This window comes from Physella acuta, unplaced genomic scaffold, assembly GCF_028476545.2.
Source record: "Physella acuta isolate Inbredline_101_S28 unplaced genomic scaffold, ASM2847654v3 ptg000793l, whole genome shotgun sequence".
In the NCBI taxonomy this organism is placed as follows: Eukaryota; Metazoa; Mollusca; class Gastropoda; family Physidae; genus Physella; species Physella acuta.
The window spans coordinates 452,615-467,634 of NW_026732311.1; the positions used below are offsets into that span (position 1 = coordinate 452,615).

Consider the following 15,020-nt stretch of genomic DNA (forward strand, 5'->3'; position numbering starts at 1 on the left):
CACAACCGAGAAATTTGTAGTAGTGCCTCTCTGAAGAGATGGTCAAAGAAACTGCCTACACCTAACCAGTGCCACTATCTTGAAATTGTTGAAAAAAACACACCCTACCCCTCATGAATGACAACAGTTATGAAGAGCCACCCTATTCCATTTGTCAAGTCATATACTATTCTGCTTCCAAATAACTATAACATTTCATATGAACAAAGTTACTATATCTGTTCCCGCTGTTTTTCTTTGTTTCTTCTTCATTCTTAATTTTAGTTTTGGAAGAGATTCCATCCAACACAATAATGTATAAAGTGTCAACTTGTTGACTCCGGAGGCCATTGATTCCGATTTCAGCCAACTTTTCTATCTGGATTTGCTTCCATAGCCTTTGTCCAACCAAGAACAAACTACAAGGCAGCAGTTGTTTGATTTTGGAGTCGTCTCTCCTAGAAGAGTGGCTGTCCCCAGCTATCTAGCCTCATCTGCCCGGGGGTTTAAACTCAGGACTTTTCGGTTTAGCAAATAAGAGCTTAACTGACCGACCACGCCGATCTCCTTTCATTGTTTTAATTCTGATAATTTACCTTTATTTCTGTCAAACCTAACATATGACAAAAATGTGTTATAGTTAAAGGCAAAAAGTTGTATGAATTCAACATAAATTGCAATCTTTATTTTTTTTTCTTGACAGTGCATGAGAAAACAACAGAACCAAATAAAAAATGTAATTTTAAAAACATGTATTGACAAAGACAACAACAGAAAAGTGTAAATGTAAACATAATTTAAGTACAACATGAGAACTGGCCTGAAACTAACACAACAGCCTATCTGGCAACATAACCTTAGACAAAGACAACTTGCTAAACCTACAGACCATTTTAGTAGTGGCTAATTCAAGTTATCCAGGAGAGGAAAAAAAAACTATGCCAGTTAAGTTTTTTAAAATATCAAAATTACCACACCTAATTAGGTAATTTTCATGTAGGCCTATGTGCATTTAAACTAGTAGCAGATAATAGTGATTAAAGATGGCTAGACCTTAAATGGATAACTTTCCAAAGCTTACTGTCTCAACCATTTCATAAGCTGATTTTGAACATAAATACTACCTCATCATCACAGTAAATTTCATGACAATATGATTAAATGCTAACAATTAACTACGGTTAGCAAGTAGTTGAATAAAACCACCACCATAGAATGATAGATGTTGTAAAACAGGTCTAGGAACAATGGTTGAAATGTTTAGTAAAATTTACGTTATTGTTGTAGAAACTGAATTTCTTTTGCACTAGGAAGGTCTTAAACATAGGTACATGTCACAAGCTCTACCTTGCAACATAGTTTGAGTTGTTTTAAACCGCTGGCTATGAGGTCCATAATGTGTGGAAATTGATTTGCGGATTTTTAATTAGTTTCTATTTATTGATGTATGCATTTCTTTGTGAAGGAATACTTTTTTTTAACTTCAAAAATAATTAAAATATCTGCTGAAACTAGAAAATTCAGTTTAAAAATGGAAATCATATATCAGACAATTAACTAATTTAATTTGTTGACATTAGTAAAAGGAACATATACAGTGCTTTAAGATAAATTAAACTCAAAATGACCTGGGGTGTAAAACAACTCAAAATCGTCACAGGGTTTCACAAATAAGAAGAAACACAAATATAATTTAAATTTAAAATGCTTTCCCAGCATTTAATGAATGTACCCAGTAGCTTTGGTGACTGTTGATCATTTTGAAAACAAGATATTTTTGGTAAATTACAAGTGTGTTGTTTTTACTTTGAAAAAGTATTAAAATTTGTTCCTTTAAATATTAAGGTTTTGACAAAGTAACTTGACAATTTAGGGCAGAAAAGAGCAGTAATAAAAAATAATAATTAAGAAATGTTACAGAAAATCAATTAATGTAAGGTAAAAATGTTAGGTTGTATATAATTTACAATCACTTATAGAGTTATTAAAAAAAACTGCATTTAGTCACAAATTAAGTGGATGAATAATTGTATGTTATAATCCACACAATCTCCACTTTGCTCAGGTAATAGTTTCTAAAGAAACACTGCATACAAAAAACAACACTGTTATTTACTTATTTCAACTGACAACCTAGAGCAAGGCTTTAATACTAGGAACAAATGTGTTGTATATTTTTAAAAAAAGAAGAAAGACACAAAAAAATGTTATTTGTCTATTTTCCAATTGCCACGAGACTAAAAACTAGAAACTAAAAGCTTCAAGTTTTGTAAAGCAAAACAAAACTAAAATTACAGAGAATGAAAGAAACCCTACACCAAAGTTTAAAAAAAACCAACTGCTGTGTTCTAAAAGACCACTTCCTCCTACCTACATAACAGAATATCACAATCTGCTAACTGCAGAAGAATCAGGTGAATAGTAAAATATTTATTCAGTTTACATTAATTAGTTTTAAATGCTTTCCCCCTTTAATTAAAGCAAAATAACACATCACATAAAATTTGTTCTAGGTCTAAAGCTGTATTTAATGCTAGTTTTTTTAAAAATATATTATTTTGATTTAATATTCCCCATTTATTAGATTAAGACAAGCAAAAGTTAAAATTTAGCCTGGTACAAAGTCAACACATGATGAACAAAAGTAATTAGGGAAAAACGATAACAGAATCAACAAAATAATAATGCAAAGAAATATTATTTAAGTTAAGTTATCAAAATGATTTAAACAAAAAAAAAATAATTTTAAACCAGCTGACAAAAAGACAATTATTTGACTGTAGTAGACCCCCCTTTTACTACTACAATACAATCATTGACTAACACAGTGCATACATTTGTGACATGTATACAATACATGTCTACAACTGGAATAAAAACTTGCAAGTTAATGTTAGATGAATAATTTTCTCACGGAACATGTATACTTACTTGTTGCAAGTTTTTTACTTGACATGTTTAGTATACATGTCGCAAGTGTAAACGTGGCATAAGATTGGTACACCTAGTTAAATTTGTTTAAAAATTACATCCTTTTATGCAAAAGGTTGCCATTTTCTAGTATTTCACAAGGCCCATTTTAAAGTGGGTTTAAGTACCAAGACTTCACACAGCTGGCTCAATACAAATTTTTTTCTCAACACAGAAAATATTGATTTCTATCACTATGGAAATTGAACACAAATACATCCATAATTAGCATGCAAACAACAGTATATGCCTCAAGTGCATTGTTTACTTGCTTATATGTAAAATGAATAAAAATATAATGAAGCAAAGAGTAAATGTATGAAAATTAATGCACATAACCAATTGATATAAATGAGTTAATATAATAACAAGAATAATACTAGTAATAAAGAATTTTTTTTTATTTACAGGTTTATTTGCAGAGAACATTAGATAATATTGTTCATTAAAAAGTTGGTCTTAAATTTAGTAAAAATTTTCATAATAAATATTATATCTCACTGCCAGGAGGTATATAAAATATGAAAAAACGCAATCTTACTAAAATGTTTGAGTAACAGTACATTTTCATGCTGAGACAAGGGATCCCCATTTTATCACTTTTATCATTTTGTTCTAATTTGTTTCCACAGAAACATAAATGTGGTTGATTTCCTAATAAAAAAGTTAAGTAAGATAAAAGTTGGGCGCTAGTTTTTTAAATTTAAAAATGCACAATTCCGAAAAATGTAATTTGCTATTTAAAAAAAAAAAAATCTGTGAAGGGTTTATACAAGACAAAGGTGAACATAGAAAAAAAATATGATGAGTTGTTAATTATAACATTTGGTTAGTAGTATACACTTGCATACACACTGAACGTAAAAAGAACAACAAATCATTACAGGTGTGTTATAAAAAATATTGCATAATTTAGCTTTCCTTTTGAACAAGAATGCTCAAGGATGTAGGGCACGTGAAGTTTCTCATACAATTCATAAAATTTTAGTTCATCCAATGTTGCTTTACATTTATTTATTTAAATATGGCAAAACATGTCACTATTTAGACAAATTTAACTTGCCTATTCATTTATTTTGTTATTGCAAAATTAATTCCAAAAATTTTTTTAAGAAATAAGGTAACAATGCTGAAAAATGAAATTTAAAAACAAAACAACTAATATTGAGACAAAATAGCTGCTCTTCAAAATTTTAATATTATTAGAATCAAAATAGTAGAAGGAATAGCATCAAGAGTGACAGGTCTGTTTTTACCATGAAGCATTAACACAATCTCACTGGATGTTGCAAACTTTACATTCGTAAAGTTTGGCATTACAAATGTACCCTGTATTAAGCAGTATCAAGTATACAGATCATATTAACACATTTGTCTTAATAAGTTTCATAGTTATTTTTTTTACAAAAGGGAGCAGAAATATTCATTGGAAACAGCGGGCTAGTGTATTTTGTTAAGCCAGTTTTCTTCAAGGTTTACATTCTAGAACATTTTTTTTTTAATTTAAAAAATTTGCTGATGATTTTTCAGCTCAACTTGATTTTTTTCATTTTTAAATAAGACTGTTTTTGGTAGACAAGAATTTACAAAAAGATAAAAAAAATTAAACACAGTTGCATTGATTTCATTAGAAAAAATGAACAGAACTGACCTGTGTCTATAACTATAGCTTCCTCAACCAGATCTTAATGCTAGTTGAACATACAATAATTTAACATTACCACATGACCATCTTAATAAAAATTGTTTTTAAAAAATTTATTTAAAACTTTCATCACCCTTAATTATTTTTTTGTTTTTTTTATAGTACGCTGGAATTAAATTTAGAAAAAAAGTAATTAAAAAAAAACAAAGGCAAATGTTTTAAAATAGTATGAAGAAAAAAAAAAAGATTAAAAATCTACAAACTGAGATAACAAAAACAAACTCTATAACCAACAACCAAATCATTTCAAAGTTTTAATCCCCGGAACAATTTTTTTTTCAAACGTGGCACACATAGCAATTTTGACAAAAATATCAAAATGTTTAGAACAAGAATTGATTTTTGTAGTTTTTTTTTTTTTCAAATTAATTAAGTTGAGAAAATAAACAATTTGTAAGAAATATTAGTACAACATTGCAAAAGTTCCTGAAATTAATGTAAAAGTGCTAATATCTAAAAGCTTGACAGCTTAAAGGGAGATAAAAAGGTACACAGAAAAATCAAATGTTTTATGTTGTTTATTTTAAATTGTGTGCACACAAAAATACCCAGTCAGGACAAGATGTTAAGTGACATAATGCCAATACCGTGGCAGTGAAACTTCCAGTTAGTTCTAGACGACTATCACTTCACTCCCTCTCTGTGATAGAAGCTTTTCATAAACAATACTAATCAAGCTGTTTTGACTACGAGTTGACGTAGAGCTTTCGTCATCTAATCTTAGTTGTGAAGACTACAATGTGATGTACTAAATGAAATTACAAAATTTACTTTTTTCTACAATACCAATACCCAATATGATAATTTTGTCACTTTTTTTCAGTATAATAAATTCCCTTTAAAAATAGTTATTTTTAAAAAATAGAATAATTTTGTATTAAAAATATATATTCTATATATTCTTCTAATCCTCCATCGATGTAGTTACATGTACTGAATGTTAAGTACTTGTTGCTGGCCTTTCGCCAACAGTTTGTGCTCTGTAATTGCCATGACCGTATGTTCGTCGCGTGTAGTCGCCTCTTCCTCTTAAATCTCCCCTTGGGGTGCCACCCCGGCCAAAGCCTCTCCCCCTACCAGGTCCACCACCTCTAGGCACATAATTGCTGCCGCCTCGCCCACCCCTCCCAGGACTTCCAGTATTACTATTCCTGTATGTTGAGGGTCCTCTAGGAGAGTTGCTGTTGTAACTGCTGGCGGTGGTTGCCGACGCTGGCTTGTTCGAATTGACATCTGAAAATAAGGTTAAAAAAAATGATAATTTCCACAAATAACTAAACAAAAATGATACATATTACATAAACCTTCTGAATGAAATCTAATTTAAAGACAGCAACCATTTTTACGTAATCTAAGAGCTGTTCTTGTAAAGATGGATGTCCTCTTTTAAACTAGTTTTATCTTAAAGTTATGTGTATACTTTAGAAATTTTCTACGAAAGCTTATTTCATAAACCTTCCCCAGACCCTTAGACAAATAACTTTTGTTCGAAAAATTTTTTATGGATACGGTTAGTTTTAAAAAAATTACAAAATGTAATTATTTAAATTAAGAAACATTTAAACCCAAAGAAAAAGTGTAGTTTGATATGTATTCATAGAATTGTTTATTATTTTGGGCAAGGTTAATAAGTCTGTCTCGATATGCCTCAGTAACATTATTAATATTACTAAAATTTTTATTCTACAACTTAATTAACTTAGAATCTATTTAATTATCTGATTCTTCAAAATGAACTGAAATCTACGATATTACCAAAGTGACTGTTTAAGCGAAAAAAAGCTAAAAATTTGTCCAAAAGTCAATTTAGAATGAAATAATAATAGCTAAAAACATCAATTTTTAGAGGAAAAAATCTTGCGCATTCTTGTACTATATTTATTTCATGAGAATAGTGTAGATGCACTTTTCCCCCCATGATAATAGTGTGATAAAAATAGCAGTAATGACAGACACAGAAGTAGAAAATGGGTTAATACAAGAATCATGTCAAATAAACTTAAAAAGATACCAATGGCAATGGAAATTTACCTAAAGATGATGAGATATGGTTGCTTTCCTTGTCATTGGTTTGATATGACTGCTGTTGATCATTTGGTGGTCGCCTACGATTATTGCTTCTACCTTGAGAAAACTCTGAAACAATATAATTTTCATTTTTTAATATTTTTAAATATCATATGAAATGCTGATAGTAAAAAATCGGTATTATAAGAATTATTTTTAATTTTCTTCTGGCATTGCTGTTGGTTCAGGATTTATATATATATATATATATATATATATATATATATATATATATATATATATATATATATTTATTTATTTATATTTATATATATATATATACTTACTTATGTTCTGCTGATTTTTTATAAATGCTAAAAAGTACTAAACAGAGAAGTTTGAACCATTTCAACTTACCTGTATCATTAACAGCTGATGCTGCTGGACCAGGACTAGATGGGTTCTGTAAAAAATTCAGTTTTTACAATGAGAAGTTATTAAGTTTTAATGGCTCAAGAGCAATTATTCAGTTTTCAAAAATAGCGGGTGAGTATAGGACATGAATAATTAATTTTAAAAGTTTATTTCTATGAAATTAAATTTAAAAAAAAAAAGGAATTTTATAAATAATATTATAGTGCTTAACCCTTAGCAGTCCTATGCCACCTGCGAATTTTTTTGTGTAGCACAGTCTTGCACGCCCAAACGATGTACAATATGTTTATTTACACTTAGTAATGGAAGTCTAGATAGCAACAAAATTTTTAAGATACTGACTGCTGGAAATAATAGTTTTATTTACATTGTTTTCTTGTGATTCTTTCACTGGCGGTTCATTTTCTATGAAGTGGTTCATTTTCTATGATTTTTTAAAAGTTAATAACTTTTTTTAAAAATTAAAGGCAATTTAATTAGTGAAATAAAAAAATAATCAAAATGCCTCTACCGCCGAATCAAGCTTTATTTATAATGTAACTAATAAAGTGATATTGAAAAAGGAAGTCATTTTGGTGACTATTACTTTGAATTTATTTTAGCATTTAAATATTTTTTTCTGAGAAATAATATTTTGCATACGTTTTTCTGAGATCAATGTTTAATTTCTATTTATTAATAGTAAACTATTATGCTAGTTAACCTCGTACATAATAAACTTGGATCAATTTGTGTATAATAGGTTTTCTGGTTATTTTTAAATGAATTTTTTTAAAAGTGCTGTGGTTAAATAAACCGGTAGTGATCTCCCCTAAACTTTCTCGAATATTCTTATATAAAACAACAGGGGATGGTAACTGGGGATATAGTTATGATTTTTAATCCATTTTAAATACTTAAACTTTTAAAAATAGAATAGAATCTCATAAAAAAAAACATTGCGCACCAAGCAAACGCCGAATAAAAACGCGTATAATAGTGCGCAATATTATTAGTACTTTAAAAATTTACATTAGTTTTTTGAGAAATCGGAAGTAGCGTAAATTACTACTTCCAGTCAACGGAAATTACTCAAAATTTAACAGAAGGTAGAGAATTAGATCTTTTACTTACATGTGAAATTTCATTTATCTATCTGAAATAGTACTCAAGTTATAGGCTTTTGAAAAATTCAAAGTAGAAAAAGTACCACTTCCGGTTATCCGAAATCGCTCAAAAGTTGATACGGATCTACGATTTTGATAAAATACTTGTATATGAAATTTCATCAATCTAGCTGTAACGGTACTCAAGTTATCGTGTTTACACACGGACACACACACACACAGACACACACACAGACACACAGACATACGGACAAGATTGCAAAATTATGTTTTTCCGTATCAGTGAGATGTAAAACGTCGAGATTTGCAAAAATCTCGATTTTTTTTTTTTGCACGATTACAAGACTTTCTCTATACTTCGTATATACGAGAAAGTAAAAAATGCATCATCAATTTTGCCTGGCCATAGGGAAAGTAAAATAGTTCTAAAGTCCCAGACTGTAAAGTATTTTAAATTTTATGATGGCTATAATATTTTTTGAAAAAATTAGTAATCAGACCACAAAAGATAGGATCAAGCTGGAAATCAAAAGAAAGTATATAATTAAAACATTAACTCTTTAAGACCGTAACGACGCTCTCAGCGGTCGGTCTGCCGGCCTGCCATACCGTAACGACGCTCCCAGCGTCCGATAACATTTTCTCTATTTAATTTGTTGTTTTTCAAAATCCAAGTTTTTAATCGTAAATCTAGGTCATGATAACGCTCGAGCTGCCATTTTTCGTTGTATTTACTTCTTGTAGTTTTCTCGTTAGATCGATTTTGTATTTTATAGAATTTTTTTTGTAAAACAACTCGAAAAATGGCATTTTTTAACACTGCGGAATGCCGTTCAGTGACCGCTTCTAAACGTTTACGTCGCCGCATTATAAAATTAACGAAAATTAAAGTTTATATACTAAGACTAATCCGATCCATGATTTTTATTGATAAATGGACGTACTTTCGTTTTCTATGAATAATAACTCATGAAAAGTTATTCTTATTATTAATTTTCCCGACAGAAGCGTAATTTTTGCACGAAAAAATCAACTCTTTATTTTTTCTTCTTTAAAACGAAGTAATTATCTTTCTTCAATAAATAAATAATTCCTTAAAGTTTATATTAGTGTGTAGGGTATTCAATTACGATTAATTTTCATCAATAATGTGTGGGGTTTAAATTAACAAGTAAAAAGATATGGGTCATTTAGCCGCAGGGGTACTTAAAAAAAATGAGTGGAAAAAAATAATTCCGGTAAAACGTGAAAATAATTACGGGCTTAAAGAGTTAATTTCAGAGGCATTCTCTGAAAACTTTACATTGAGTTCTAAGTAAACATTGAAAATTTCAATAGCTTACTGAAAGTTTCAGTGAGTTTTTAAGCCTATCATGCAACTGGTTAGCTTCTTGAGAGTGAGAATTTTCATCATCATGGCTAATACTGCTGCTGGCAACTGATGATATGGAGGCCCTCCTTGCTGTGTACATGGATTTCACTGGGACAACTGCAAGCAGAATTCAATAGTGTTGTATGAAATATTTCATGTTAAAATTTAAGAACAAGTTATAATATATACACGCAACATGCAAAATGGTATAGCACATTATAACTAAATTTTCAGTTTCAAGTTTCAGTTTCAATCAGTAGGATGTCCAACCTGAAAGTTGTAACCTACGTAAATCACAATCTCTTCTCATATGATGAGGTCACAGAAACATTACAATACTATACATAAATTTTATCTTAAAAAGTATTGTACAACAATAACGAAAAGACTGAGTTTAGATGTTAATTTTTACCATTTTTCTTAAGGTTTTAAAGGATGACAAGGGTTCCATGACTAATGATCTCAGGAAAAATGAGAGATCATTTGTCCTGATACCATGACAAGAGATGTGAAGTAGAGTTTATCTATTTCTATGACAGTGACATATGATAAGATTGTGTGGTAGCACTATGTTTAGCTGTTTTTACTTTGCTGGTTGAATCAGATAAATATTGGAACTGAGTGATTCAAATCGACCTAAATTTTTAATAAAGCAGGAGTGATCTCCCCTAAACTTTCTCATATACCAGGGAGGATGACACTTCCAATGCAATAAGGCTATATTATTTTTTAAAGCTTAAATTTTAAAAATGGAGCTGAATCCCATGGAAAAAATAATTGCGCATGAAATAAACACAAATAATGTGTGTATAATAGAACAGAAATTTTGTACTTTATGAAGGAAAACTTGATTTTTAAAAAGTTAATTAAACATCTAATTAAGCCATATTTTATGTCACAAAGCATTGTCCTCAGTCTTGGCCTACATGAAAAGTTTGAAGGAAACATATTTGAAAGAAGTGGGCAAAATCTTTCTCACAAGTTTTGATCCATGGCAGACAATCAGAGGAATCAAGTTAAATAAATTCTTGTTTTTTTTTATAAATCAGAAATTACTTCTTCCAATCACTTGAAATCACACAAAATTTGAAAGAAACCATTGAATAAAATTATACTTAAGAATGAAATTTGTCCACCTAAGTGCAACAATACTCCATAGAAAGTAAAATAAGTACCACTTGGGCTACCGGAAACCACTCAAAAACTGATAGAAAACTACAAATTTGATAATATATCATTAACCTAATTAAAATGGTAAAATCAAGTTAGCATGTTTATAAACACGCTAACAGACAGATAACATTGCAATGTCCATCTCCCATTGCAAAAATACTATACTTCCTTTACACTAATTATACTCTGTATATGAGAGACAGTAGAAAGTATCAAAATTCATAATGTAAACAATACATTAAACATGAATTTGTTTACCCTCTCCAAATTTCTTCACTTCAGCCAGCATATGATCTGAGTCAAAGAGAAATCTTGTAGCACGGCCCAACTCTTCATCATGCCTGCGCTCGCTCACAAAGTGCTGCAGTGAAAGTAAACAGTGTCATAGAATGTTACATAACAATCACACACTGAACAGTATAGGGTAAGAGCATAATCTGTTAATCAGCGCTAAAACTAGTATAGAAAATGCAAGCAGTCTGTATTATAATCTATTTTCTGTTCTAAATAGAAATTATTGTTTTTGTACTTGAAAAATTGGATTTATGAAAAAAGTTAACCCTAACAGTATAGCTTCATTAATATACCAACTGTACTCTATATATAAATAAAACTATTGGTAAAATATAAGTCTAGTTTATTTGTAATAATGCCACTTCAATTAGAGCAATAGAATTGAAGAACTGCACTATAATTTAGTAACAATATTGAGGGTATAGAAGACAAAAGCAGTATGTCCAAAAAAAAAACATAATCTTGAGAATAATGAGAATAAATCTCATTCCAATATTAAAATAGGGCAGAATATTATGTTTAAACATTCGTAAAATATTTGCAGTCTACTTTTCTGACATCGTACATACTTGCAACTTGTGTTATTTACATATCAGTATAAATGTACATCGATTTGACCTAAAAAGTGGACATGCAGCATTTGTCCTCTATACCCTCGATATGTAGACAGGCTGGTGTATGAATGAATGAAAGCAGCCATACCTTGATTTCTGCTCGCAGCTCTGAGACTTCGTTGTCCTTAAGCCTGTCTGCCCTATCCACCTGCCTCTTTAGATCCACTGCTTTACTCCGTCTCATCTCTAGCATTTCAGCTGCAGGTATTAAAAAGATAAACACATGACAAATTTAACAAATCAATCTCCAGTTTCAAAGCGTATGGTGTGGGTTAACAAACTGATACTTACAAGCTTCCTTCTTTAGCAAGTCCATCTCAGCATTGAGTTGTGCTTCTCTACTGTTTAATCTGTGTTTGTTCAAGAAGAAAATGGATAAAACACTTTATAAATAAACAGACAATTTAAAATTATTTTTTATCTTCTGGGATTCAGTTTAAAAAAAAAACAACCAATTCTTAGAATAAAGAGAGATAAGCTCCCAAACATTTATAATAAATGTATCACTTCTCAAATCCTATTAAACATCAACCTTAGTTAAAACGTGATTGGTTGGTGTTAAAACCAGGCTATCTAGCTAGCTAACCTCAATTTTTGCCTACCATAAACCAAGATATTTCTAGGATGGAAAAGGGGTGTGGGGGAAGGGGAGAGAGAAAGAGGGGATGAAACAATTTTGAATAATATGTTATTTTTTTTTTATAGAAAAAAGTGCTTCTTTAAATGAAGAACCCCTCCAAAAACACATATCATTACATAAAGAAAGGGAGCACAGTTCAAAATTGACACCCGCAGCAATTAAAATTCCTTACCCCTGTCGCAACTCTTCAAACACAGTCTTGACACTTTTGTATGACCTGTCTATCTCATGATCTAACACAAGCTTCAGCCTCTCTAAAGACGTTGTCTGTCTATGTAGATCTTTAATTGCCTTCTCAAGACCTGGATTTTAAGACAGTTGTAAAAAAATATTTACTTCAAATCCATCAAACATCTGATTTGAATCTGTGTTGTTGAAACTGACCATTCAGAGAGAAATCAATTCAACAACAAAACAAACCTTGGAAAGGTTTCTTGTGATGTCCATCTCCCATTCCTGAACCGGTGCTGACCTCGCTAGCCGTTCGTTCTCTATTACTGTGATGATGTTGCATCTGATAATTTGGTTTTTCTGCATGTGCTGTGTGCGAGTCTGTAAGAAAATTACATTTTTAAAAGACATTTCTGTTTTCAATTAATGCAGAAGGAAAATAATTAGTAAGCATTTACGAGTAAGTGTCGAGATTATCCAAATTTTTTTTTTAGTTTTTACAACTGTTTCATATATCAGTAAACAATTTAACAAGACAACTTTGTGATGTTGTATTAAACCAACCAACAGGTTTTAATTCTATCAAAAGAAATAAAAAGGTCAAGATAATTGTGGAAAAATTGTGATCATGTGATCAAAAACTCTAGCCACTGGAGTTAACAATGCATCTTTAACATCTGTTGCTGCTATGCTATCTGCCTTTCTCATTTTGTAGAGTCATCCATTTTGTTTTAAAAACAAAACAAGCCTTTCCAATGTACCAGTTAACAATGTATCTTTAACATCTGTTGCTGCTATGTATTCTTGCAATATAAATCATTTATTTATACTACAGTAATCTTAGAATAGTCTTAGAAATTTGTTGCAGTGATTTTCAATGGAAGTAAACAACAGTATAATGCAGCTAAGCTACATATCACTTGTTAATTAAATAAACAGTTACTGCTATCTGACTTTCTCATTTTGTAGAGTTATCAATTTTGTTTTAAAAACAAAACAAGACTTTCAAATTGACCAGTTCCTTACCTCCATGTCCTTTCCCTTTTTGTCTTTGCGGTAAGGGTTCAGGTGCTGCTTTATCAGATGCTGAGGGTGGTGGTGTTGAGGTGGCAGGTGGTGGTGTTGAGGTGGCTGGTGATGCTGTGGTTGTGACAGCTGCTGCCACTTCTTGTAATGAAGGCTTGGGCTGGGCTAAGGGGGAGTCTAGTGGGGAATCTGTGTCAGATTTATCTGCACAAAGACAAAAATTGTAAAGATTTAAAGAATCTTCTTTCTTCTTCTTCTTCTTCGTTCTTAATTTTTTAGTGTTTGGGAGGGATCGAGCTTTATCTGCCAGAGGGTTTGAACTCGAGACTTTTTTTTTTCAAATTTATCAACCATGAGCTTTGCCGACTCGACCATGCTTCCATCACAATTAAGGATTACGTGTCAACTGGTTTTGCGCCATTGAGGCCATTGACTCCGATTTCAGCCTGCTTTTCTTTTTGGATTTGCTTCCATAGCCTTTATCCAACCAAGAACAAACTAAAGGCAGCAGTGGTTTGATTTTGGAGTTGTCTTTCCTAGAAGAGTGGCTGTCCCCAGCTAACGAGCCTCATCTGCTTGAGGGTTCGAACTCGAGACTTTTCGGTTTAGCAACCATGAGCTTTACCGACTCGATCACGCCATGTTATTCATGAAATGATAAAGACAAATGTAAAGAAATATCACTTTTCGTGAATTTCACAACAACAAAGAGAAAAGTAAAGAAAAAATCATTTCTCTCGCATTTCATTAAAAAAGTCAATAAGTGTTTCCTGTAACATTAATGCCTTAAATCAAATCTCTAGTATTCTTCCTTAAATAGCTCTAATAAAAACTATTGTCTCAAGTTTTTTTCTTGCCAGCATGGCTAGGTTGTGGTATATGGCAGTGATACTAGAAAATACATAACCTCCATAGGTCCTGCTGGGTCTGAACAATCATGTACACATGTTATGAATCAAGGGTAAAGAAAACAATCACTGTTTTGGTAAATTACACAGCCATATCAACTAGCCAGAGTAAAACTTGCAATAACATTAGGCTACATTAACCTATAGTGACACTACAAAATCCCAAAATGAACCCTGACCATAACACTACCTCCTCACACACATACTACAAATACAATTATTTATGTATGGCTTATTAACTAAAAGTCTAATGTTCGTGAACTTACTGTGAGAGAGGTCACCATTGGGAAGACCAGATTTTCCATTGACCAATGGCTCTCCCTTGGCATTTGTTGGCCCAGCAGGTGGGGCTGACCCTGGCTTGTCACCTGCTTTCTCCCCATTTGCTTTCTTTTTGTTTTTACGTTTCTTATTGGGCTGCAAAGGAAAATTGTTTCACCATTTATTTTTGCTAGTAACAAAAGAACAAATAATTTTATTATGAAAATCTGTATACCAAGTTTGAATTTAAAAAAAAGGAAAACTCAACTAGGGAAAATGTAACATTATACTAGTTACACACTTGAACTAGAGCAAAACTTACTGGGAAGTTGGAATTTTAAACTATAAATATACATAGT

The 15,020-nt window shown here is 31.1% G+C and overlaps 1 protein-coding gene across 1 annotated transcript in view; it reads right to left on the minus strand.

Annotated features, from left to right (window-relative positions):
- Positions 1–639: 639 nt before the first annotated feature.
- LOC131950967 (spermatogenesis-associated serine-rich protein 2) overlaps positions 640–15,020 on the minus strand; it is a 28,953-nt gene continuing 14,572 nt past the window's right edge. Inside the window, exons 5-15 of the mRNA XM_059313200.1 lie at positions 14,667–14,817; positions 13,493–13,696; positions 12,716–12,847; positions 12,468–12,597; positions 11,947–12,005; positions 11,744–11,853; positions 11,006–11,108; positions 9,546–9,691; positions 7,079–7,124; positions 6,686–6,790; positions 640–5,887 (exon numbers count right to left, since the gene is read on the minus strand). Of these exons, the coding sequence (XP_059169183.1) occupies positions 5,595–5,887; positions 6,686–6,790; positions 7,079–7,124; positions 9,546–9,691; positions 11,006–11,108; positions 11,744–11,853; positions 11,947–12,005; positions 12,468–12,597; positions 12,716–12,847; positions 13,493–13,696; positions 14,667–14,817 (1,479 nt within the window). The 3' untranslated portion in view covers positions 640–5,594. The remainder of the gene's footprint in view (positions 5,888–6,685; positions 6,791–7,078; positions 7,125–9,545; positions 9,692–11,005; positions 11,109–11,743; positions 11,854–11,946; positions 12,006–12,467; positions 12,598–12,715; positions 12,848–13,492; positions 13,697–14,666; positions 14,818–15,020) is intronic.